At 44.0% G+C, this 27,070-nt stretch overlaps 1 protein-coding gene across 2 annotated transcripts; it reads left to right on the top strand.

Annotated features, from left to right (window-relative positions):
- The first annotated feature begins 1,902 nt into the window (after window positions 1-1,902).
- C1H11orf97 (chromosome 1 C11orf97 homolog) lies at window positions 1,903-24,013 on the top strand. 2 transcript variants are annotated; one of them, XM_090030515.1, is made up of 4 exons: window positions 1,904-2,084; window positions 2,417-2,521; window positions 19,950-20,075; window positions 22,216-24,013. In XM_090030515.1, exons 1-4 carry the CDS (start codon window positions 1,994-1,996, stop codon window positions 22,218-22,220), a joined length of 327 nt encoding a protein of 108 aa, XP_089886641.1. In that variant the 5' UTR covers window positions 1,904-1,993; the 3' UTR covers window positions 22,221-24,013. The 2 variants fall into 2 exon arrangements, with proteins under 2 accessions (XP_089886634.1, XP_089886641.1); XM_090030508.1 differs by lacking the exon at window positions 22,216-24,013 and having other exon boundaries at window positions 1,903-2,084; window positions 19,950-20,089.
- Window positions 24,014-27,070: the final 3,057 nt, after the last annotated feature.

Here is a 27,070-nt window from a genome sequence, read left to right as displayed (position 1 = left end):
TACAGTGGGGTATCCTACTCACCTTGTTCCCTAAGTTGGATCCCAGTCGCAGGGCTCCTTGTAGGCCAGGGCACAAGGAAGTTGTGGCAGCAGTTGCAGCTCTGGCTGCACTGCATACTACAGCTGTATATGATGTAGTTTGTTTCCTTTAAAAATCTTTGTACTGGCAGTGCTTTGGCAATACACAAGGCACACAAAAAACTAAGGACCTTGACAATCTCCAAGTTCAATAGGGAGCAAACTATGTGAGTACCATGAATGTGCCAAGTTCACTCAGCAAAAACATGCAGAAAACTTCTCAGCAGTTGCTCCTCAGCTCTGGAACTCTCCCCCTTGGCCATGTCCACACATGTGGATGTTTAATTCCCCAGGGACAACTAGCAGGTGCCACTGCTACTTCTCCCTGGGGATCTCTCGGGCCATGTGCCTGTGGCTCCAGCCAGCCAGGCTCTGGCTTTGGGAGGTACATACAGCTCTGCTTTTTTTCTCCACAGGTTTTTTTGGCCCCTATATGCGGGGTAAAAAAAAAAGCCCTTTGCACTGCTCCCTTGCAGCATGGAAAACAACAAAGCATGCAGTATGTACACATGCAGCATACGTACTGCATGGCCATGCTTGCCTGGATGCAGCTCTTGAGGCCTACCAGAGCCTGACTCACCTGAAAGGGGTGTAACACTTTCCTACATAGGTAAGCACTTAGCAGGCAAAGCTTGGTGGGGGTATTGAATACAGGAAGGTGGGGAGCCAGTGATATATTCTATTTTAACACTGCTTGATTTTTAGAAGTTATTTTGTCCCCTTGTTTTAGGAGGCTTTTTCTTTACTATAAACTGCCTTGAGGCTCTGGCAGGCCTCCAGTGGGATGAGGCACCAGAGCTGAGGAGCAACTGCAGAGAACAGCCTTCCACATGTCTTGTTGGGAGGAGAGGGCTATACATCAAATCAATATGTGAATGAGTGAAAGAGTAACTATCCTTGGGCCTGGCTAGTATGTCCTGGACCTCAGGACTATAGCTACACCTCTGTTCCGCTCTGGGTATTCCCTGCGCTTCTGCGCTTTGCTGGTCATTGCCCTCCCACCTCTTCTGCTGCATATGCCAGGTTGTTCTTCAGCCTCCCTTAGAGGCACTGGGTGTCCCTGGGGACTTTGCCTGGGTGGTGCCAGTGCCCATGGTGGGACCAAAGCCAGAGGTCAACCCCGACACCATGAATGCCATGTGCCCCCGGAGGCAGGCTGGGCATGGTGAGCTCCCGCAGGTAGCAGCAGCGCTGTCGGCAGCAGGAGCATAGCGGCAACAAGTGAGCTCTTGCAGGCAGCCATGGCACGGTCAGCAGTGGAGGGGGTGGTGAGCACCAACTAGTGGTTGGCAACTAGCTGCAGCCAGCAGCAGCAGCCAGCCGTGATGGTGGTGTCAGCAGCAAGGGGTGGGAAGGCTGGTGAGCAGCAGCCACCCAGAGGTACTGCTGGTGGTGCCTTTTCCCAGGGGTAGACCCGCATTCCAGTGGTTGCTGGGGACTTCGCTAGGGACCAAAACCAGAGGTCAGCCCTGACACAGCACAGCTCAAACACCAAGGGAACGTGCCCGTCACCCTCCAGCCCTTACAAAATGTTGTCAGTCCATGCGACTACTCGGGGTCAGGCTGCTGCCGCATTTGGGCTCAAGGAGGACTATGCCCCCGTGGCCACACTGATATGGACTGGGGGGGAGAGCCGCCTGTCACCTCCTAACCACGTACTGACGTGATGGAAGCGGAGGCTGGGCGCAGGTCGTGTCCCGCGGGTGGGGGGTGGTCTGGCAAGGGAGGGGCCTGCTCCTGCCTGGCCTCTCCGCGATCGCAGGTAGTTTCCCGCCACCGCTTCTCCCGTGCCACGTGCGGAGCCGCGCTCTAGCCCCGCCCCTTCCCGCCGTTCCTATGGCAGCGGCGCGGCGCGGCTGTGGCGGCGGCGGCCCGGGCGGGCGGGCCCGCAGGCGGCGGTGGCGGCGGCGGCGGCATGAGGGAGGCGGCCGCGGAGCAGCGACAGGCGGCGGCCGAGGAAGCGGCGAGCAGGGCCTGCGCGGAGGCGACGGGAGGCGCCCAGCCCTGTGAGCCTGGCGTCCCCGGCCCCCGTCCCGGGCCTCGGCTCTCCCGCCTCGCGCCCCCCGGCCTCTCCCCGCGTGGGGAGGCCCCCCTGGAAGCGGCCCAAGCTCCCAGGGAGGTAGCCGGGCAGGTGCCCCTCTCCCTGCACCTCTAGAGCCAGCCCAGAGGGGCGGGGGGGCAGCCCCTTGCCCAGCCACCTGGGCAAATGGATCCCCACCTCACCCCCCAGTCGTGGTGTGACAGGGCGCCCCCATTTCCACTCCTGTAAGACAGGAGGTCTGCAAAAAGTGAGGGGGGGATGTAAAGTAACCCCACCTACGATGTCTTTTCCCAACAGGGAAGAAATTTGTATATGTCGAGCCACCTAAGAGAGTGAAGGAGATCCTGGAGGAAGAGCTTTATTTTCGGAGAGACGAATGTCAAATTAAACAGCCGGCTGCAGGTAATCGTTCTCCGCGCCTGCCAGATAAGCAAGTGTTTGAGAAATGGCATCAGATGCACTCATGAGGGGTGACGCAGGCGAGCATCCTTCTTGAAAGCCAAAGGCGTAGTCGCATTGGTAGTCTAATTAGCTCAGTGGCTCGGTATTTGCTTCGTGGGTCTGAGATTAGGGGAGTACATAATAGAGCATGAAGTAGTTCATCCAATGTATCGGTCTGACATTACACAGACATTTGGAGATGGTCTATTAGCTTGATCCAATTCCCCTATGACAGATATTATCTTCGTGATAGCACTATACAGAAGAAATGGCTCTTTCCCTTTCAAGAAACAAAAAATAAAAACAAATCCACAAAACCCTCGCAAAGCATTTGGGCTCTGATTGCCGGATTGTATTAGTAAATGGTATTTATTCAGGCAAAGGATTTTTGGCACTTGTATACTTTGCTTGTGGTTATGGAGGAAGGCTACTTTAGTCTAAACGCCCTGTTTGTGAGTTTAGTCCCTGGGACTAGAGATGTGCTTTAAAATATGAAACCTAACTTATAAAAGAGGCAAAAAAAACATGACGAGTTGCCATTTGAAATCTAGAATTGATTTTCAGCATTCCATAGCATTTTAATTTTGCCACTGAAAAAATTAGACTACTGCTGGACGAAGACCTGCCACAGCCTTCTGAATTTTGCCTAGCCCTGTGGATATTTTTTTCTTAAATAAAACACCTAGGGATTAAAATACAAACTGATATCAGGTTTTCTATCTAGAGTAGAACTTTCTGCAGTTTATATATAAAAATCAGCTTGTACTTAGTTGGAATTTGTTTTTAAAATATTTGGTCTGTCTAGCTTGAAGTCACAAGTTCAGTATCCTATTTTTGTAAACCTTGATTTGCAACACTTTGCATCTCTTAGAGTTTCCCAAATCACATGTGTTATACCTCGACTTTAGCAAGGCTTTTGTCAGTGTCCCATGATGTTCTCATCAACAACAAAGGAAACACAGACTAGCTGAAAGTACAGTGAGGTGGGTACATAAATGGTTGGATCATCGTGCTCAGCTAGTAGTCAATATCGGGTGGGGCTCCCCAGGATCTGCTCTGCTTCTGGTATTGTTTAATAACTTCAGTAATGAAGTTGATCATGGGATTGCATGCATGCTTAGCAAATTTGTAGCTGGCACCAAGTTGGGTGGAGTTGCAAAACACTCTGGAGAGTAAGGGTAGCTTCCAGAATGACCTGGATAGATTGGAAAAAAAATGGTCTGCAGTCAACCAAGTGAAATTCAGCAGAGGCAAGTGCCAAGTCCTGCATTTGGCCCAAATAATTGCATGCACAAATATAGACTGGGGAATCACTGACTAGGCTGCATAGAAGGAGTTGGAGATTACAGGAGACCATAAACCAAATATGAATCAACAATGCGCTCTTGTTGCAAAACAGGCCAATGGTGTACTGGGTTGTATTAATAGGAGTGTCACTTGTAAATCAAGGAAAGTAATTTTACTGCTTTATTCAGCACTGGTGAAGTCTCACCAGCTTTGGTGAGGCTTCACCAAAACTGGTATACCATGTCCAGTTCTGGGCCCCACACTTCAAGAAAGATTGGAAAGACTTCAGTGAAAGCATGGCTTATGAGAAAAGGCTGAAAGAGCTAGGGTTATTTAGTCTGGAGAAGAGAAGACTGATGTGGGATTTGATAAGTCTTCAGATACCTGAGGAGTACAGAGAGGATCGAGGTGGGCTTTTTTCTGTGTCCATAGGGGACAGGACTAGGAACAATGGCCTCAACCTGCAGCTGGGGAAATATAGGTTGAAGATTAGAAGGTGCTTCTTGACTATGAAGGTGGTCAAGCACCATAACAAGTTACCTAGGTAAGTTGAGGAATCTTTATCCCTGGAATTTTTCAAGAGCAGGTTGGACAGATGCTTGCTGGAGTGATGTAGTCAAGGATAATTCTGCCTTGCACAGAGGGCTGGAATAGACCAGTGTTTCACAACCCCTGGGTCATGACCCAAAAGTGGATTGCAAGAATATATGAAAGAGTTGGGAACAAACTTTAAAAACAGATTCTCTTTTAAAGGAGAAAAACCACACAAACCCCACCAATCCCCACACACTGTGGGGCTGGGACCTGGGGGTGGGGTGCAGTGGGTCGGGACTGGCCATAGATGTTTACAAATGGGTCTGGATACAAAAAAAAAAAAGTTTGAGAACCACTGGAGTAGAAGACCTCATGAGGTTCCTTCCAGCCCTACCTTCCTATGAACCCATGTCATTTGGAAGTAAAAATGTTCATGCATAAACAAAATTACTTTTGCTTTTATAAGGTCTCAGTTTTACTAAAACTTAGAGTGCTACATGCATTTATGCCTTTTCAGATAGAATTCATATTAGCTACCATACTTTCTTCATATTGCCAAAAGTTAGATATAAATCTAAGCTTGTGACACATGTTCTCGCTGTCTGAATATAGAACACATTTTAAATTGTGGAAATCCTCTCTCAAAACTTTGTCTTTCCTACCATGCATGTATTTTTTAAATATAAACATAATAATTTTGATATAAAATTCCAGTAAAGACAATGCACAGGTAGTTTTATCCTGGGGGAGCCAGTCAAGGTCAGCCCTACACTGTCTGCCTGAGTTCACTTCAGCTTGCTACACTGGGGTAGAAGTGGCATTTACCTGGTCTCCACTGGGATTTTACATCAAGATAGCTGTATTGTGGTAAACTAGTCATCTCAGTGTAAAAACACTTTTCTTCAATGAACATATAGCTTCCCTGTGAATCTGGCCCATATTTCTAGCTCCTTCCTTTATGGTCCTACTGCTAAACTTCTATTTGTATGTTGTTTTTTTAATAGCCCCCTTGTTTTCAGTCTAAATTTTGAATTCCCACTGTACACTAAAATTCCATTTTTATGAAGACCGAACAGATCTCCTTTACCCGAAGAAGGTTGCAAGATCTTGGCTGCCTGCCAAATTTTTAAGATTTAATGCTTGACAACATTTTAGTGGACTGTGAGAGGAGAATGAGATCACTGTTGAGTAATCTCAAGAGCCATTTTTATATTCCTTGTGCAATACTCAGTATTCTCATTGGATGTTCTCTTTGGTGTTCAGGGATTAAAAGATTTTTTCCTTAATGTTATAAAATATGATTGCATTACAGCTGAAGAAAATATATGTAAGATGACTTGCAAACCTTTATAAAACATGCTCAGAATATTTTGTTATTCAGTCTCAATAATTGGCCATTCATTATTAAATTGCTTTTGATATCCACAAAAACAGTGTGAAAGGCATTTTACTGTATTTTTGTTTTTTTTAATGACTTAATATTTACAGCTATTGCCATGTATATATACACACACTCACTTAATGACCCTGATTTCCTAGAGCAAGATCCCACTGTTCTGTTTGGGGGGCAACATGTGAGGGACTACTGGTAGGGGACAGAAAAATGTGAGGGACTATTGGTGAGGGACAGCTGTTGTGAGGAGCTAGCTGGGGTTTTTTCTTTTTCTTTTTTTTTTTCCCCCATTCTCTTCTCTCAGGCTGTTTTTTTCCCCCCTGTCCAATAGACAGGTGCAGATTTGGAAAAATTCCCTATGACTAGAAGAGATGGTTTTAGTTAAGTAAAGATCTGCCATATACAGTACTTATGTTAGTGACCAGATACTAAATATGAATGTCTTTATTTTTCTAATTATATTTTACTTAACCGTTTCCATCTCTTTAATTAGCCTGCCTTGCTTAAGTCTGTGACATTTGAAATATTTTCCATTCAAGTACAAGCAACATACCAGAATTACTTGGCAACACTGTTACCAACCCATGAAGATGCTGGGTGTCATAAAATCATTAAGGATAAAAGTATACATCATGCAGTCCACTTCTGTGCCACAACAGTACTGCTCCTTGAAATACATTCTACTCTGTAGATTTGCAGAATGGTTAACATCAGTTTGTTCTTTTGGAGGATGATTTGATTTAAAATGATTTGCTAACTGCACAATATCTGCTGTAGCACATTCAGAAAAATCTGCTTTTCCAGCCTATCTGTTGGGTCCTTACCAAAAATGATTGTTTGAGTCAACACATTCATGAAATGATAGATCTATCTAGTTCTACAAGAGCCAGAGGGGAGGTTGTTAACGAATATAAATTAGAAACTAGGAAATGCAGAAAACTGATAAGGGAAACAAGGAAATTCAAGGGGAAATCTGCTACCCTGTAGAGATGAGGACAAAAGAAGGGAATCCATTACTAGATGGTTATAGTAGGACTGTTACTAAATAAAACAGAAAAGGTAAAAGTGTTCAATGCATATTTACGTTATATGTGGCAGGAAAAAACAAAAACAAATGAAGTATTCCTAGCAGAGAATGATGATGAAATACTTTCCACTGTAGCAGTAACTAAGGTTGGTGTTACATGGCACCTACTAAAATTAAGCATTTTAAAATGGGCAGTCCCAGATCAATTGTATCTAAGTTTTTTAAAAAGCTGGCGATGGAGCTTTATGGGTCATTAATGTTTATTAACAGTCACTCTTGGATCACTAGGGAAGTTCCAGGACTGGAGGAGAGCTAACATGCCAATATTTCAAAAAAAGTAAATGGTTTGGGTAACTATAGATTTATTAACTCAGCATAAATTATTGACAACCAAATGGAACAGCTATATAGGACTTAATTAAAAATTAAAGTAGGCAACTATAATTGATGCCAGTCCACATGGATTAGTATGGAAAATAGGTTATCAAGTTGATTATATTTTTTTTTACATGATTAAAAGTTTGATTGGGAAAGGTAATGGGTACATAATGCTGAAATGAGATTTAGCTCTTTAAGTGGCACTTACATAGCTGTGTAAGTAAGTGCAGCTTTTGGCACTTGCCCAAATTGTGGATTCTGTATCAACCTATGTAGCTATGTTTGCTTTGTGCTTTCTTCCCCAGCATACTCCGAAGGCTCCACTCTTGCCATATAGGATGCAAGGCAGAATGAAATAGTCTGGCTACACATAAGTCTGTGTGAGTTCCCCCACAAAACCACAGAGGGGTCAGAGTGGTCTTCTACCCTTTAAACCAAATAACCTAGTGACTACCATGCTTCCTCAGAGAATGGGAGATCTAGGTTTTAGGTCCCCTCACCCAGAGGAGTTTGAATTGATAGCTCTTACTCCATAGCAATGTTCTAACCACCAGAACAAAAAGTTATATATTGCTCAGAGTGACCTCTTATTCATAGGTGTAGGGTCAGAAGGGATCTTGCAGATCTTCTAGTCTGACCCCCTGCTCTGGGCAGGAGAGAAAACTGGGCTCAAATGACCCCAGCTAGGTAATTGTCAAGCCTCCTCTTAAAGACCCTCCAAGGTAGGAGCCAGCACCACTTCCCTTGGAAGTGGGTTCCAGATCCTAGCTGTCCTGACTGTGAAGCAGTGCCTTCTAATGTCTAGTTCAAACCTACTCTCAGTCAACTTATGGCTGTTATGATTTGTTATTCGGGGAGGCACTCAGGAGAACAAGGTCTCTCCCATTCCCCGCTAGTCCCCCCCTAGTAAGTTTGTAGACAGCCACCAGGTCCCCTCTCAGCCTTCTCTTGCAAAAGCTGAACAGGTTAAGGTCCTGTAGCCTGTCCTCGTAGGGTCTGCCCTTCTGCCCTCTGATGTGAGTGGCCCTCCTTTGGACCTTCTCCATGCTGTCCACATTCCTCCTGAAGTGTGATGCCCAGGACTGGATATAGTACTCCAGCTGCGGAGTGACCAGTGTAACATAGAGAGGGAGGATCACCTCCTTGGCTCTGCTTGCAATGCATTTGTGGATGCATGACAGGGTATGGTTAGCCCTACTGACCACATCCTTGCATTGGCAGCCCATGTTCATCTTGGAATCAGTAATGACTCCAAGATCTCTTTCTGCCACTGTGCTTTTGAGAAGAGCATTCCCCAGTCTGTAGGTATGTTGCTGGTTCTTACTGCCCAAGTGCAGCACCCTGCACTTGTATTGAAACACATCCTATTCTCATTTGCCCACCCCTGTAACCTGTCCAGGTCCAACTGTATCCTGTCCCTCCCTTCTAGTTTGCCAGCCTCACCCCAAATCTTGGTGTCATCTGCAAACTTAAACAGGGTGTTTTTCACCCCCTCATCCAAGGCACTAATAAAGAAATTGAACAGTGCAGGCCCAAGGACCAAGCTCTGGGGGACTCCTTGAAGTTAATCCACTGGCTACCCAAGAAAGGAAGATACTGTGGCTGGGATTAGGTGAGCAAACCAATGAGGAGCAGCTCAGTGAGGCGGATACTGCTTTGAAAGGGAGGGAGCCCTGGGTTCTGGCTCCAGCCCTGGCAGTGGGATAGTTTCTGCCTCAGAGGAAGAGAGGCCAGGTCCCCCTCCCTTTCAGGGTAGTGTCTGGTTTACATAGCATATTTTTCCTTTGGTTCCACATATCTTCCATTTTTGCTGCCCAGTGGGCCAGCTGCAAGAGAGGGGTGCTCTGGGAACGTCTAGCCCATGGCCTACTGATTAGAGGATTTTCAGGGAAGTAGGAAATGCAGATTCAATTCCCATCTGGACCTAGGAGAGCCTAGAACCTGAACCATTTGGGAAAGTGCTCTAGCTACTAAACTATTGTGCTAAAGCTAGAGAACTCAACCTTTTAGAGCAAGAGGGGTGTGTGCAACCCAGATGCTACAGGCTACCACTACTTTAGTAGGGAAGGGGGAAGAGAGGTAGCTGCTGAGGTCAGAAGGAGGGGGAGAGAAATGGAGGGAAGAGAGGTTTTATTATAGAAAACTAGCATTGGAAGGAACTTCTGGAGATAATCTAGTTATCCCCAGTAAGCAGCCCTTGTCTAAGGATAGAGGAACAGGGAGAGAGCAGGGAGAACTATGGAAGGAATCAGTGCCAGGGTACAGGGCAGGGAAGGGGATGCACTGGGCTGAGGTGCTTGCTGCTGATCCCCTGTGCTGACTGGAGCTGGCCCTCACTTTGGAGTCTTGAATCTGGCTATCAGGTCACAGATTGAACACTATTGTGCTAAAAGATTGGAGGGTCCTCCTTCTCCCTTATTCCAGCAGTTGCATGCATCTGATCCCATTCCATGTGCCAAGAAAATCTGTAAAGCCAAGTAAGTACCAAAGACTGTACTTTTACTGCCTAAGTGGCATTTACCTAGCCATGAAAGTGAAATAGGAGTTGGCCCTTAGACTTCTGTGGACATTTGACTTGATACTGCACAAAAAACTAGAACAATACAAGATCACTATGGCACTCACTGAATGGATGAAAGCTTGGTTAAAACTGCATTCCTTTTCCTGCACATGTCATTTTGTTTTAGGCTCTATTAAAAATATTATGTTTAAGTGGGCCCAGCTTACCAAGAAGCCTACATTGTCCTATATTATTCTCAGTTCTCTTCATTTTCTCTGCCAATCTTTGGATCATCTTCAAGTTTTAAATAGCTTCCATTTTATATTTGTTTCTAGAACGCATTTAAAATGTTGACCAGCAGTGGGCACAATACAAATCCCTGTAGAATCTTACTAGAAACATCTCTGTTTAACCATTTTCTCCATTTACAGCTCCTTACTTCTTGATAGTACTAATGTTTTAATCAGAATATTTTATGCTAATAAGGTTACAGGCAGATACAACTTTAAGCTTTAAAAGTGCAAAAAAGGAGTTGCCACATTAGCTGTTCCAATATAGTTGTTATGTCTGCATTCTTCTTTAGCTCTTCGAGTTAAATAACTAAGTTTAATTCTGGAGGAAACAAGGTTAAAGTTTTGCTCCACTTACACTCTTATAGGAATATATAGATTTGGTAGTTATATTGAAACAGCACTTACTGGAATCATTTTGTACTGGTATAATTGTTACATCTGTTCACCCCCTATGTAAAGTGACTTACAAAATTATATTATATCTATGTAGTTACCTTTATCAATCAACCACTCTTGTAATCTTATTTGACAGCATTTGTGTTCTGCAAAAACACTTTGACTCTATTTGAATCTTTACATTCCTATGAAAAAATTACTACCCACATTTTCGAAGTGTAGCCATTTATTGTGTTGTTGTTGTTGATTTGTAATTGCTATAGTGTTCAGGAGCCTACTTGGGATCCAGGAGGCCATTGGGCTAGGCATTTTGCAAAAACAGACTGAAAGACTGTCCCTTACCCAAAGACTGCAATCTAAATATGAGACAGGAGTGGAAAAATTGATGGGTAATATAAGGAAATAGGACAACATTGGTCAGCACTGCAGATAATAACCTCAGTAGGTTGCAATTGTTGTCAAGTTGTTGTAGACATAATGGTGAAGGAGAGTTTTTAAAGAAAGATTAAATGGAGGAAGTGACATAGCTTCATGGTTGTTTATAAGGGGAATCTACCAAATATGTGGGTTGGCATTGGGTACCATGGGTTGATTAAAGGCAAGAGGTGACCCATCACTCAATGAGAAACCATAGGTAGTGGGGGTGTGCGTAGCAGGCCCTATTCGATTCAGATTTGGTCCAAATCAGGGACAGCGATTCAATTCATTGATTCAGATCACTGTCTCTGATTGGATTTGGCGGAATCCAAAGATTCAGTGCAGATTCAGAGAATCAGCAATTCAACCAAAGACACAGCTTTAAAAAGTTTTTTCTATGTACCTTGAGGTAGCAGGTACAGCTTGTGAACACTGCAGTGCTGGGGCGCATGGAGCATCCCACAGGAGTGCAGGGGGCCCTCCATATGCTCAGTGGTGAACCTGGAAGGTCTGCCGGGGAACATGCAGGGGGACCCCCCCAACTCAGCAGTTGGACACAGGGGGACCCCAGGTGCCCCCCTACAGTCCCAGGAGGCACCAGTTGCCAAGCCAAGGGGTATGGAAGAGACAGGGGGCCCAGTATACTCCCCAGCAGACCCGGAAGTGGACCAGAAGGGCTTCTGGTCCACTTCCTGGTTATCACAGGATGGGATCCCTAAGGATGGCCGTGATCTCCTAAGGCTCCTCGACCATGCTAGTTTGGCCCAATGGGCAGCCTCAATTCTCACCCGCCACGTCTTGATGTATTTATAAAAATAGGGAGGCTGCCTTCAAGTCCTCTTGGACATGGTTTGATAGACTCTCTGAACCCTGTGGGTTCCCAGACCACTTGTGGGTCCCATTTCACAATGTGTTTTGCGGCACCCTAGCATTATGGGCTAGATGCATGGCTCCAAGCCACCCCTTTATCACACCAAGCCTTGCAGATGGCATTGATGTTGTCCAGTCTAGGCCTTAATGCAGTTTGGCCCCTCATGCCGTGCCCTCGCTGGTGCTGGGGTCCCCCCACCTCTTATGCTGTGCCCTCACTGGTGCCCAGGTCCCTGTGCTGCAGTGGGCCTCCAGTGAGGCCTCCTCCTTCCCCAAATAGCTTCACCCAAACAACCGGTTGTTATGAAACAGTAAACAAAACATAAGCCCCAGGCTATAACATAACACATAAGCTCCCATCATTCTCCACCCCTTTAAAAGAATCAAACTTTGCCCCAGACGTTCTCAGAAGCTAGACTCACTCTCAGGCCTCTTTCCCTAGCTCCCTTTAGGAGGGCTCTTTCCTGCTTGGCTGCTGGGAGCAAACTGCCCTCCCTAGTTCCGGCCTGGGGATTTATAAGGGCCCTGCCCTTTCTGATCAGCTGACAGGTCCTGGTGCAGGCTAATTTGTTCTCTAGCCTGTTGCCCTGATAACCTGCACCTGGGCTTCTGTCCATCTCTTCCAGCTCTCCCCGTCTCTTCCAGCTCTCCCCAGGCAGTTTCCGCTCTTCTAGGAGCAGGCACTTTAGTGCCCTGTGACACAGGTCTGCTGCCAAGTGTGGTGGGGACACCCTCTCCTGTGCTTATGTGGGATGCTCCATGGGCCTCAACATCGCAGCACTCACAAGCCCCTGCTACCTAGAGATATGTAGAAAAAACATTTAAAGCTGTCTCTATGTCCGAATCTTTCCAAATCTCTCCAAATCAATTTGGAGGGTTCCGATTCGATTCAGAGAGATTAAAGGGTCCTCCAGTTTCATTCAGATTTGGAGATTTAGCCACCAAATTGGGCCAAATCTCCACCAAATCAAATCAAGGACCAAAGCTTCATGCAGCTCTAATAGGTAGAATGACAGTGTGTTGTAAAATGCCTCAAAGGGGACAAGGAGTTGATTATGTTTGGTACAACTGAGAAGGAGGGGAGCCAATGCAGGAATAGAAGGAGAGGGGATATGTGGTCTAAGCAACAGTGGAGAAAATTATCTTTGCAACATCAGCAGCAATCCTGGTGGATATGTGCAGGGCAAGTTTGCCCTTTTCAACCCAGAGAAAAGAATGTTGTAGTAGTCAAAATACAAGTTAACAAGAGCTTTGATGGGAGACGTAACTACGTAGGTTGGTAGGAAAGATCTTATCTAAGAGGCATCACGAAGAAAGAGTCGTAAGAGCTAAGCATAACCTAGATGTGAGAATTTAGAGTAAGGCCAGAGATGAAGCCCGGATTACAGATTTGACTAACAAGCAAGATCATATCATTGTACGCAGAGATGTGGGTTTTCCAGAAAATTTTGAAGTGGAAAATTTTCCAATGCCCTAAATAGAGTGTGATTTGATTTAATATGTTTATTTGACTTATATTTAGTAAAAAAACTGAAAAAGTACCCCCCTGTTAATTTTATGTTCCAATACCCACAAGTATTTGAACTGAAATATTTGATTAGGAAAAAAATTAAATACAGCACACTTAATGTGGTTTAAATGTTATATTCAAGCAAATTCAAAGCTTTATGTGGAAAGAAATTATTTTTATTCGAATACTTGTCAAAATGCAGACAATACACAGCATATACTTCCCTTAAATTGTTTGTTTAAATTTTAAGAAAAAAAATGAAGGCACAGAAAACTATTGACACACTAATTTTAGCACACCCAAAGAACTGTGGATGATATGCTGTGGCTTGGTTTTGATTTGACCTGCACAGCCAATTAGGTGAATTCATAACTTGATTTTTGGTTTGGGTTATTATGTAAGTGTATTTTAGTAGGCCTGTGTGAAGCAGCAAGTATTTGCTTTGGATTTGGGTTCAGCTGATTTGGAGGGACAGTGATTTGATTTGATGATTTGAATCACTGTCCCCATTCAATTCAGCCAAATCGGATCCGAAGATTCAGCGCTGCTTCAGAGATTCAGCCATACTAAGCAGGCAGCTGTCCTGGATGCTGGATACAGCTGCCTCTAGCTGGTAGGTCCATTGTGCTGGGTAGAGCGGGGAGGGAAGGGTTAGCTTTAGGATTAGGGTTAGGTTTAGGGTTGTCTAACCCAGCCGGGGCAAAGCCGCTGCTCATCTAGGAAGTGCAGGGAGCCCAGGCCAGCTCCCACCGCTACACACCACTTGTCTGGAGGCAGCATAGGGACTCAGTCTTGTACCGGCCTTGCACCAGCTGGCTGAGCGGTGGCATTAGCTCCCACTCCCAGTGCCTTCTGTCTTTCTCCTGGCACAGCCCTGGCCCCACCTGCTGCATGCAGATCCTGGTGCACACGTGCTCACCCCATGCCCTCCCAGGCCAGTGGCAGAAGCAACAGTGAGAGTCGCTGGACAAGCCGCCACGCGAGAAGCTTCCAGACCAGTGGTGCGCAGCAGCGCAAGCTGCCCGACCCCCTCCTTGGCAGCCCAGCCGCAATCCCTCCCTTGCTATGGGTGCGTTGATCTGTCCCCCTCCCCCCCCATGCCCCTTCTTCCCCCCTCTGCTCACCACAACTGACTTACCAGCTGGAGGCAGCTGTGTCCAGTGTTCAGTCTATGGCCGAATCTCCAAAGCAGCACTGAACCTTTTCCGAATCGATTCAGAGGCTTACGATTCAATTCAGACCTTTTAATTGGTCTCCCAATTTGATTTAGATTCAGAGATTCGGCTACCTAATCCAGCCAAATCTCCAAATTGAATCGGCGACCGAAGCTTCGCACAGCCCTAGTGTTTACCGTCCTGTTTACAAATCAATAAAGCATGTACTCTCTTACAGACTTCCTAGGGATACTCACCTGAAAAACATTAATTACAACTTCGAAAATGCCAAGCTTGCCTAGTATTGTATTGGCATCCATTCATTGTTACTAATGAATTTCAGAAACCAGTTAATTTCTAGAAATGGAAAATTTCCCACGGAAAAATAAAGCACTGGAAAATTTTCTGCCGCATATCTCTGGTTGTATGCAATGATCACAAAAAGAAATAATAAGCAAGCTTGAGATGAAGACCTCTATCTTACTCGAGCTAAGCCTGAGGTGGTAGGCTGAACAATATCCGTGAAGAGGTGTCAGGAAAACAGGCTGAGATTTTAATTCTATAGAACTTTGTACATTTGCTCACATGCTCAGGCGGTTTTCACAAAATATGACCTGTAACTATAAAATGTGGAAAATCTACACACATTAACTCCCTTCTGGAGATTAAAGGCTTGTTTCTGCCTCCATAAATCAGCACAAAATCTTTTCCCAAATTTAGTGGTGCAGGACTGAGAACTTAGCATAAATCATGGAATCAGAAAAGCAGGGCAGGACAGGATCTGCAGAGACCATCTACTCCAACCTCCCCTCCCCCCAACAAGAGGCGGAAGCATCCCTATCCAAACCATTCTGTATAAATTCATTGCCTAACCTATTAGTAAAGCTACATGGTCAATGCTAACACAACCACAAGGCATGGCAACGTAACTTGCCACAGCTAAAGTAGAGGGACTGCAGTGGCCAATGTCCTGCAGCTGTGAGGGTTGTTAAAATGAGCTCTAGAGATCCAAGGGAAAGAGCCATGTCTTCTACAGAAAAAAGCAGAATAAACCACAGTCTGAGCCAGTCTGACTACGGAGTAAAATTCCTTCCTGATCCTAAATAATGATGATCAGTTTGACCATGAGTGGAGGGGCAAGACCCTCAACCAGGAACTTCCAGATTGAAGTCCCAGCAGAAGTGCTGGCACACCCCAGTCAAAATCTCCAGTCCTGGCTGTAGCCAACATCTAATGCTTCTGAGGAAGGTGAAAAAACATCTGACATGTAGCAGCAGGAGGGGAAAAAATTCTTTCCTTGGGCCCCATGTGGCAACTAGCAAAGGCTGGAAGCATGGGAAAGATCTATAGCAGAGCATAGGCATAGCTATTCCTAGATCATCCCTGACCAATGCTTGTCCAACCTCTTCTTGAACACCTCCAATGATGGAGATTCCACAATTTCCCTAGAAACTGAATCAGGATTTATGTCTATTACAAACGTCTGTCTAATGGCTTGAAATGGGCTTGTATTGCTGCACTTTGTCTACCAGTGAATCAAAGCTGTTTTGAAACGTTCAGTTTGGCCATGAATAGATGCTGCCACCTGTGTTATCATCTGGGAAATGTCACCATGATGGGCATTCTGAATGCTTGGTTAGCTTTGATAAAATAGAACCAGCCCCAAAATATTTCTCCCAGGATTTGCTGAAGTGCACAGTTGATTAGGTGATGTATATACAGTCATTCCTGGAAGTCTCCCCTGAACATAACTGGAGAATCATAGTCACCTTCTAGATGGGTTAGGTATTGGTAAAAGATCTTGTTCTCAAACAGAAAAGTCACTGTTTGACACAATGTAAGTAGTTATTAAGTTGTAGCCTTGCTTTAAAAATGGCATTTATTATTATGCCTCTATGGGAAATTTCAGAGGACACGTGATATTCCAAGTGTGACCTCCTGGATAGCTAAACTAGTATTACCATTAATACCATATTTACACTAATCCAGGATGAAGTATTTTCCCCCCAATTTGCCCTGTTTTTGGCTCTGTGAGTCTTATATCCCTTTCTGCTCAGTGATTTAGCTGCAACAGGAAGGCTGAAAAACGCTTTCAGCCCTGTCTAGCCCTTGACCATAGAGTTAGAGCACTTTCTTGTGAAGTGGAGTGTAGCTTAAACCCCTCCATCAGGGTAAGGTAGGCCTAGGTCGCCCCAGGGTAACCTAGGTCCCCCAGTTCCTGGGTAAGTGCTGCAACCACTAGTCCTCCTCCCTTTACTTTTCAAAAAGCTGGTGCTGTTGTCTGTGAGATGTGCTGGTTCAGTTGATCTCCCTGCTTTATGAAGCAAGATCCAGATGGATTCCAACAAGATGCAGCCACCTAAGGCTGTCCACTGAAAAAAGAGAGAGCAGTGTATTGCCATGAACAGAACAGTATCTGCCTCTGGAGGTGCACCAGGTGGTCACTGAGAGCACAAAAAGATTTACTGCACTCAGGTGGAATAGGATCACGCTTGTGACCTAGTGACACATTTTTGAGGTGAGTGGAATATAAGTCCTCCAATAACTAGTAGACAAAGTAGGATCTAGACCTAGATGTTTAGTTCAGTAACGTCCTAAGCTAAACTCAGAAATATAAAGAAGCTGGCAATGTCAAACAAAGTGTTTTAGCTATCTGTTGGAATTTCACCTTCTAACATAATCGCAAGGAGGCATGTGATTCAAAGGTCAGGTTGAGTTTTGCGGTGTTATTGTCCCTTAGTTACTTCCCTCCCTCCATCTTTCTGTTATCCGTGGTGTATGATTATTTTTCCAGGGCTCAGTCCTGTACAGAATATAAAAAGAAAACAAGCAGCTGCAGCCTCATTTTTGCAGTCTATCAGGAGTTCAGGAATGTAACCTGTTTGTACCCATCATGCAGAGTTCGTGATATGCTGCCCTTCTCCACTGAATTGAAAAACTCAGGAGTGTTAGAAAATGTGTAGCTTGTTTGATTTACTCTGAGTTAGTCTATCACATGCAGTTGGCTTGTTTTGAAGACTCAGGTTCAAACCTTTACTTATCTTTTGCTTGGCTGAACTCCATTACAGACTAGATTTTACCTTAATAAAATCACTGGGCTGTGCAGATAAGATGATAACAGATTTCCAGTTTCTGTTCTGTCACCCTTCTAGGGTAGTAAAATATTCTGTTAATCCAGTTGTCCTGCAGTCCCTTTAGAGAGTCACTTTTGTTCTTCTTGCTACTCAGACTGCCATGATCAAGCAGCTAGACACCTAGCTCCCACTTCAGCCCCACTGGGATCCAAAAACTAGAGAGCAACAAGGTCCCTCAAGTGTCCTACTTATGCTTGTACCACATCTACAGAGTAATAGGATTGGGCTCAAGGTGGAAATCACCTGGTGGAAATCACCTGGTTGTTGCCTTATGTTTCATTTTAACATAAGGTTTAGATCGTGACAATAGGGGTGTAGTGGAGACTATACAGCGTGCCTGGGAGGCACTATGGGTGGTTGTGGGTCAGGGACCTGAAGGGTTGCAGAGGCTGAAGCTGAAACAGGGCTGAGGGCCCATTGTGAGAGAGACACACAGAGAGATTGGTCCATTCAGGGTCAGGGACCCAGTGGGCCAAAGCTAGAGGGAGAGAGCAGCCCTGTAAAGTTCAGAGACCTTATGGGCTGCCGAACCTGTGCCAGGGCCAGGGGCCTGGCAAGTAGAAGGAGGTAACAAATAGGCAGGGCCAGAAGACCCAGTGAATGGACGTGGTCATGAGTATAGGGGCAGCCGGAAACCACAATTAACGCACCTAAGGAGTTAGTGCCCACAGGAACTGATAGGCTAGCAGGGCCTGGTCAGTTAGTGAGATATAGATGTCAATGGCATGCAGTGTGGGGTTGTGGATTTTGGGTCTGTTGCTGTGACTAGGACTGAGGGGGCCAGCAAATCAGGTTAAGATAGGCCAAGAGCAGATCCAGTGAGCATACTCGGGGATTTTCAGGAACAGTGTCCCAACAGAAAATACAGTTTCCATCAAGACATGGCAGGCAGGGCAACGAGGAGGTTACCCTGAGGAGTTAGCATGATGCAAGATTGTTTTCACCAGCAAGGGGTGCCATGGTCCCCCTGTGGGCCTGTCCCGCTAGAGGCACTCTCCTGGCAGGTGGGAAATACAGATTTGAACCCCCTCAGCATGAAGAGGGCACTGAGCTCAGGTCTTACCCTTCCTGGGTTGATTTTCTAATCAGTAGACTGTTTTTTAGAAGTTGGCACCACTCTCTGCCAGATCAGAAGCAAGCAGCTACAATAGCCTTTTTAAGGGGCCCAGTCCTATTGGTGTGTAGATGTGCTACAAGCATGTGGAAGGCCCTCAAGGAACGTAGTTGCTCTCTAGTTTTTGGATCCTAGTAGGGCTGAGGTGGGAGCTAGGTGTCTAGCTGCTCTGCCACAACAGTTTTGAACTAAAGCAAAGCTGTGAGTATGGGCTTATATGTGCCTCTGCAATTTTCAAGCCAAATACAGGGAAGCACTCTGGCTGCTGACAGACATGAAAAAAAACACACAAAAGAGCACTTTACCAGAAGAGGAAGTGCATTAGTTCGACCCTACTCCCCAGTGTCTATTGACTGAGCGCCTCAATGGGCTTTTTGGAGCTTTTATTTAATAGCTGATTCAGTTGAACCAGCCATTAGATGAAGACGCCAAAAAGCCCTGCTGAAACGCGCAATGTATGCAGACATTGAGCGAGCCAGGACAAACTAACACGCTGCTGCTTCTGAGTATGTGCTGTGTTCAGTGCAGGGGGGCACCGAGTTTAAAGTAAAGCGCTGTGGGGCAGGAGGTTCACGTCTAAGCAGCCTTAGTGAATTTAGGCAGCCACTGAATGGAGGTCGGTGAGGAGAACGTTGGATCACAGTTTTGCACCTCAATTCTCCCCAAGTCCTTTTTTGTATCTGACTCCATCTGAATAAAATGTTGTGGCAGTGAGTTGTGCTGACTGCACAATTTGTAATAAGCATTTTCTTTGATCAAATTCAAATTTGTTTTCTTGCAATTCCATTGAGGGGGATCCCACTGTTCTTAAATAAGCATCACCCAACCAAGGACCTTCACAACACCCATAATTTGATTTATTTCTACCAGGTAATTTTTTTAAACCATGAATTTTATATAGACATATAACTTAACTTTTCCTTATGTGGAAGTCTTTCTATTTCCCTTGCCCTTCACTTGGACCTGTTCTGTATCTCCTATTTTTTACTTGAGACAGTATGACCAAAACTGAACTAAGCATTAATGGTAAGGTATATGACTGGGAAAAATAAATCCATCTGAACACAATAATTTTGGAAGCTTCTGGGAAAATTAGCATATGTGTTTTGAATTGCATATCTGTCAGAGAATAATGCCTTTCAGTATCTGTCAGTCCAAAACATTAGAAAAATGAAGCATATTAAGTTTAATGTCTGGTGCTACAACATTTTGTTGCAATTACCTGTTTCTATTAAGATTTGTTGATTCTAGTTACAGTACTAGGTAGATACAAGATATTTTTAGGTTATAGTAATCCTTTGATACCACAATAGGTGAAAATAAAAGAAACCAAGCTAAAGCAATCAGTGCTTAATGGCATTATTTTAACAAATTATTAACAGTGGCTCTGGAAGGCATTTGGAGCGTGAAAAGAAATTTATCTATGGAAGGCCTGAAGCCAGCATCACAGAACAGGAACAGTTTACTTTCACAACCTAAGTACTACTCCAGGCACGGAGGAATAAGAAGTAAGAGCCAGTAATCAGTAGCTTTCACTATTAGTACCTCACAGTGTGACACTGTTTTATAATACACTCACAACTTGTTAAATTGATTGCACTTGTACCTTGTCTGATTTTATTCTGTTCATGTGGGTACTTATATGTCCCCCTCATCATAGCATCTCAGTAGTTTAAGAGGTCTAAGCTGCCTTTTCCCTTTATAGTAAGAGACATTGCGTGCATCTACACATTCGTTAATGTGCTGTAATTACAGTGCATTAAGCTTTAGTACCTGTAATTACAACTTAATGTGCCATAATCGGCACTACTGTGCAATAGCGCCAGCCCATGCTTTTTTTCTAACACTAATGTGCAGTGGACTAATTCTACTATTCATTAGCATGGGTTTTGCCAACCATGCTACTGTGCAGTAAAATTAGTCTACTGAGCCTTTAACGTCTCGTGTAGACATGCCCAGTAGGTCCCAAAACTCTCCAGGGCTGTGTTGAGGGCTGCTGCAGTAAGTCACCCAAGATCATGAGCTATAACCTTGCTTAGAGGTGCAGATTAATCCTTTTTGATTAATGTTGTTAGGAACTTGTTCTTTTTAATTTCCATCCTTGTTAGGGCCTCATAGGTTTTCTCAGGTCTAGGTCTGCAGTAACCCTTTTACTTCACATTGGCAAGAAACTGATTTGGGATGAGGTCTCAGTTTATGAACACATGTAACACTTGGATAGATTTCAGTTCAGCTAAGACCTGAGGTGCACACATGTACAGACCTGTAAAACCAACTTAAAACTGCTGGAATGGTTCAAAAGTGTACCTGGGAAATCAAGTACTATTTTGAACTGATTCACTGTGAACTGGTTCAGTGTTACTTATGAACACCAAATAATTCATGACATATGTCTAATCAGTCTTCTAGGCATCCTACACTGCATCACTTTTCCCCTCAATCACCCCCCTGCTGCCAAAACTGGCCACTCTGGTACACAGCCGGAACCCTACCACCCTTTCTCCGCCCCCCACCTTTGTTGGCACTGTTTATTAATGAGCTCCCTTTCACTGCTTGTTCCATACAAGCTATCTGTCTAACAGCTAGCTGTGTCCTCAATCCCTACTCAACTATGCCTCTTCATAATGCCCTCTCACCACATCCCAGTCCCTGGAACCTGGAAATGTAGGTTCAAACACTTCCCCTCCTCCTTGGTCACCCATGGTCAGGTAAGCACACTGCAGAGTTCAGTCAAGTTCAGGCTGCTGACTTACTGAACTTCTGTTTAGGAGGGAACCAAAAGCAGAAAAATGAAAATGCTCCCAGCACAAGTCACCTGCTCCCTGGGACCCCGGAAGTGTGGGGCAAACATTCCCTCTTCCAGTTGCCCACTATGAAGCATGCCAGTCTGGGTGCTCACTCATCTCTCTGTCCAGGTTTCAAAACCACATCACTTCACACAATTATGACATTTGGGAATAGTTCAATTGATATATTGCCTCAGTCATTTTACTGTATATGTGGTAAGAGTAGTGGGGAGCTGTAGGAGGTTTTTCTCTTCCCTTATAGTTATCACTGGGCATCTTCAGTTTTTTTCCCCAGCTGGGTAGTAGTATAGCATGCTTGCTATGTCCTGGAGTTTTCTTCCTGAGGAGTTTCTAGATTTTCTAATGAAGACAGCTTCAAAGCAGAGGCATGCAGAGTTTATAAGCTGTGTAAGAGAAGTGAAGCTAGGCCAGAAGTAGGCAGAGCTCATGTGTTCTGCGTAAGCTGCTGTTAAAGCAGGCTTCTCTTCTGTGCATTTCAAGCTGGACGTGTGGCTCCTCCTGAACTAGTATTCCCTTCCAGCCTAGAGATCATCACTTATCTACAAAGTGACCCCTAGGAATTAACTTTCTTTGGCTCATAATTGTTGGCATATATACAAATAGATACTCGCATCCTACATCATCCCTAGTATCCATTTCTTCCTCTCTCAAAGCGCCCATGCTGTGCCATGTAAACTGTTCCACAATGAATTTAGATGCACTCTGCTGAATTATGCAGCCGCCTTGTAAATATACAACGTGGTAGAATTCTGAGGCAAAAACCTGTTAAAAAAAAAAAAAAAATCCCTGCCAGGCAAAACACTTACTAACCTCTTTTGTTTCAATATACTTTTTCCTCCAGGGTGAAAAGCAGCATCTCCCTTTACAGAGGACCCCCGGCAAAGGGCAGATGCACCTGTGTGTTACCAAAACTACTACTATCGTTTTTTTTGCAGCAAACTCCAAGTACCACCAGCTAGAATGTGTATAATCTTTTGTAAAATAAAATGCTAGATCTGTCTCTTGGCACCTAATCAGCTGTAGTACCAGAGCATTGCAACTAAAAGAGGTTGGATATACAAAGACTTGCCCTGTCTGTGTGTAGACAGCATGAACAGATCATCCCCTCAGGTTTATTGACACTTTTTGACCTCAATTTGAAATATCAGGCAAGTGGTATTTTACTAAGGCCTTTCCTAAATACAAAATTTGTATCAGAGTGGTACATGCCCCCTCACGCGGATAAAGTAGCAGAGACATAAAAGTGCTTAATCCATTTACAGCTATTCCACTTAAAAGTGGTACAAAGCAGCTTTATACGCACTGAACTGCTGTAATGATTTCAGTTTAAAAAAATTCCTTGTAAACTAGGCCTACCCTTTAAAAACAGGCATTTTACTTAGGTGCCTAATACAGATTTAAATGCCCAACTTTAGGCACTCATGTCGGGACACTCTGACCTGTGTTTTTTTCCTTTTGGAGCAATACGCACCTTTGGATTCTTGGAGCTGCTGCTACAGAAGCAGGTAGTATTTCTCCTCTTTGTAGCTGCTGTGATCCTGGCTGCATCTCAGCAAAACTTGGAGGTAACATGAGAGCCAAGAGGGAAGATAAAAAAGCCAGCAGCAATCTGGCTTCAGCTTGCTTGCTCACCAACCCATCCCCCTACTTGCATAGAGCACCATTTCACCTAAGAATGGCTGGGGGAGAAAGAGATACTGATGAGATCCTGCTGTGGAAGAGGGAGGAACTAGACACCTGCCTGGAAAACAGCAAAGAAGGGGTTGTTGGGAGGGGAGGAGTCTGCAGAGTTTAGTGGAGGAGGGTGACTTTTAAGGAAAAGAGAGAAAGGACAGGAGATGGGAAACTAAAAGGATAAGAAGAAAAGCAGGGATCCTGGGAATGCAAAGAATTTTTTGAGGAAGAGAGGACATGGGGACAGAAGAGAACTGTATAGGGACCATTTAATGCCAGAAAGGGTGAAGAGAAGACAAGAAAGCTAGAGAGAAAAAAGCAGAAGAGGAATAAGGGTACAGAACGAACCTATATTATATTGACTTTCTCTTAAATCCATCCTAGACATTAACTTTACAAAATGACCAATGGAGGCCTGTCTTTTTGGGTGCCTAGATTGAGCAACCTACTTTTCACAAAGTGCTTAGCACCTGCCTTTGAAAAATCTGGGCCTTTTGAGTTGTCTCATGTTGGACACCCAAAATCATTAGTCCTTTTTGAAAGTATAGAGCTCCACTTATATATTTTTTAGGAAAGTGATGGGGTCTTCATTTTGCTGAAGTTCTTTCATACCACTGTGTTTCTTAGTTATCAGATGCTATTAAAATATTCATCTCCACATAAAAAGGAAACTTGCATGCATCTTGGCCAGCAAATTAGTTAGGAACTTAACAATGCAAGATGTACTATCCACGTATAAACAGTGAATTGTGTAGTTACTACTGGTATTTTGGTCCTGTTTTACTGTAAAGTGACATTAGGTATCTGTGCAAAATTGTAAAACAATGGAAAAATGCTTTAAAATCTGTGAGACTAGACCTTTGCATTGATAGCAGCAGTTTTTAGGCCCAGTCCTAAGAGTTTGTGAATCAGCATCAGTCCTAATTTAATAAAAGTGGAACATCAAAAAACCTGTAATGCCTGATGTTTACAAAGCCGTTGTCCCAGTGTAAAAGTGTAGAAATGGGTATCAGGGAATCTGAAATAACACTTCACCCAACTCCAGCTTATAAGACTTATTGCGGTAGACTAACAAGAAATTATCAATATTATTGATTGCTTGAATTGCCATAGTAGCTGGGAGCCAGGACCACACTATCCTAGGTGCTGTACAAACACAAAACAAAAAGCAAATCGTGAGTCAGAGAATCTAAACTAATAATAAATTCATTACATACTTATTATAAGAACAGTTGCATCACATTCAAAATTTTATTCCAGGTTACATAACATTTAGCATTTATCCTGTATTTAACACTGAAGAGTATTTCACAGCCATCCTTACAATATGCTTATGAAGTAAGCAATCACCATTGTAATTTCAGTCAGTCCTTTCAAATTTGCTTTTCACTTCCATGTCCTCAGGGAGAGCAGAAGCTGACAACAAGGAGCGGGGCAGGGGAAGAAATTGGGGGAGCAGAGGGCTAGATTCCTTCCCCCCACCACCCTTGCAGGTTTATTTTCCCTGCTCTAGCAGTGGGAGGGGAACAAATTCAAGGCAGACCTCCAATAATTAGATTCTATACCTGGAAAATTATAACAGATTTGTAAATTTTCCATACAAAGAATCTAAGTATTGGAGGGTTGTCCTATATTCATTAAGTATGGTAGTTGCATCCAGTAAAGTCTGCAAAAGTATCTTTTGATTTAGCTATAAAGCTAAGATAGCAAACTCCCTCCTTCCCCCCAATGCATTTTTCATCACCCTGAAAACAGTCACAAATTTAGGTTGAATTTGCCAGTTATCTTCACCTGCCAAAAAAACCACAACATTCAGAACTAGATTCAGAGAGGAGGAGGTACTGCCCTTAATCTCCTTTTCATTCACAAGGGAGATCAAAGACACCAGGGGTATCAAAGATACAGCCCATAAGCCAGTGGAGTCATTTCACCCACTGAAATGGGGGCTCATGGAGGGGCTGGGAATGTGGGGGTGGGACAAGCATGTTGGTAGGTGGGGGGAAAAGAGGGTGAGCAATGGCTATGCTAAGTACCACACCATTGCCACTTGCCCTGCTGTCACATCTGGCCCAGGGGGCTGGGTGTGTTTGACACGCACCTTTCTCTAATGCAGTTTTTGCTGAAGGATCTGAAGCCATTTCGCCCCCCAGCATGCCTTCATGTTCAACTACAAGCCTTATTGGGGCAGAATGGTTCTTTATCTCTGGTTAATACTGCTCCATTTTACAGAAATAATGCCAGGTTCAGAAGAGTAGGGACTGGTACCACGGCTTCCAGTTGAGTGACCCACATATCACCTATACAGTCACTTTCTCTCAGGCTCTGGCTCAACTGATATTTAAAGTATTTTATGCAGACTGGAAAACTGTCATTTGGAGACATGGAGAGTGCCTCAGCCCATAACACGCTAAAGCTTGGTGGTCAGGCACATTTTTTGCAAGTGGAAGATATGAGGTCAAATCCTTCAGGCAATGTAGTGATTACCATGGTCTCTCACATCAAGCCCAGGTGTCTTAACCCTACTGAATTATTGCTTTAAAGGAATGACAATATTATCACCAATTTACTAAATGTGACCCTTCGTTTCCTTTGCTTTTTCTCACAAGGGTCCAAAAATTAAATGCCTTAGCTTGGGTGGCAAAGAACATTTTATTTGAAACAACAGAATTGGGGGGGGGGGGGGGGGGGGGGGGGGGGGGGAGAGTTGTGCCAATGAAGGGAGAAAAATCCCAAATTATCTCAGTTTGACCCAAACCAATTTTCCCATATTTTATTGTGGCTTCTGAAGCAAAAAACCCCAAATTATTTGGAAAATAGCTTGGCCATTTACCAGTATGTGTCCATTATGACTGTGATGAGGCTTCAGCTTCTAAGTGCCTAAGTCATTTTTGAAACTGGAATTTAGGATCCCAAGTCACTGTTAGGCACTCTCAAAATGTTGTCCTCAGTCTTTAGCTATACGGGCAAACTCTGTACTGTTCACCCAATGTTCATTTGCAGAATAATGGACTAGTAAAAAAAGAAATGATCCAGTGGTCTAAATACAGGACTGAGAGGTGAGAACTCCTGAAATGTAAACTCAACAATGACACTAATTTTCCCTGTGGCCTTAGCCAAGTCACCAAGTTCCTTGATGCTTCAGATTCTCCACTTATAAAATGGGGATTATAACACCTACTTGCTGGGCTTAGTTATTCAAGTTTATAAACAGCTTTCAGACCCTCAGACAAAAAGCATTTTTGCTTACCCATCTTTTATTCCTTGCTACCTGTCTTGACTTTTTTTCTCCCTTTTCAGTCTTTGTCATTTTTCTTCCTTAGTGATCCTATTTTAAGAGGCTTATTGGACAAAGAAGAAGCTGTGCTGGGTCATAATGGACTCCTACAGTGTCTCAACCCTGCCAAGATAAGGACAGTGTAAAATTGACTGCTTGGGAATAAAGCAATTTCCTTGCCAATTTTTTGTAGTCTTTTTCCATTTAGTATTGTATCCTGGCTCTGAAAGTAGTCTGGCCCAGATGTTTCACAGGAGGATGGAAACCTCTAAATTACATACACACATTAGTACCACCATGGAGCACATTTCTTTTTGATCCTAGACACTGCACATTGTGTTCCTGGGAGCAAGAGGACTGATTTCTTTTGCAACAGTTATCTAGGCTAACCTACACGTAGGTACTGTTTCTGTTCATATCTCCAAATTTTTTTCACATCTGAGTAAGCAATTTTACAGGATACTGTTAAATTCCACAACTAGGAATTCAAAGTACTTGCAAAATACTTCTTTTTAGCTTCATTAATTATATTTTGCATTTTAATTCTATCAAGTGGCATTTTATTCTTGTAGTCTATGGCAGGGTTACAAGGATTGTCCACCTGGCCTTTTCCCTTCTAGTTCTTTTATAGTTCTTCCTCTTTCCAAACTTAGTCCTCCTTTAAAATAAGCAAACTTTTATTATTGTTTTCAGGCACTGATAATAGGATTTACAAATGCTGACTGATTGTTTTGGTCTTGTAAAGTAT

Source organism: Crocodylus siamensis, chromosome 1, assembly GCF_052110815.1.
Source record: "Crocodylus siamensis isolate JL-2025a chromosome 1, ASM5211081v1, whole genome shotgun sequence".
Lineage (NCBI taxonomy): Eukaryota > Metazoa > Chordata > Crocodylia > Crocodylidae > Crocodylus > Crocodylus siamensis.
Note: the sequence above shows the minus strand (reverse complement) of the source record. Positions and strands in the feature narration are given on the sequence as shown.

Excerpts from the sequence above, each read along its gene's own strand:
- C1H11orf97 (XM_090030508.1), top strand. The coding sequence starts at position 1,994 with ATGAGGGAGGCGGCCGCGGAGCAGCGACAGGCGGCGGCCGAGGAAGCG. Across the intron at positions 2,085-2,416 it reads GACGGGAGGCGCCCAGCCCT|GGAAGAAATTTGTATATGTC; the intron begins GTGAGCCTGGCG and ends TTTTCCCAACAG. Across the intron at positions 2,522-19,949 it reads AATTAAACAGCCGGCTGCAG|TGGCTCTGGAAGGCATTTGG; the intron begins GTAATCGTTCTC and ends AATTATTAACAG.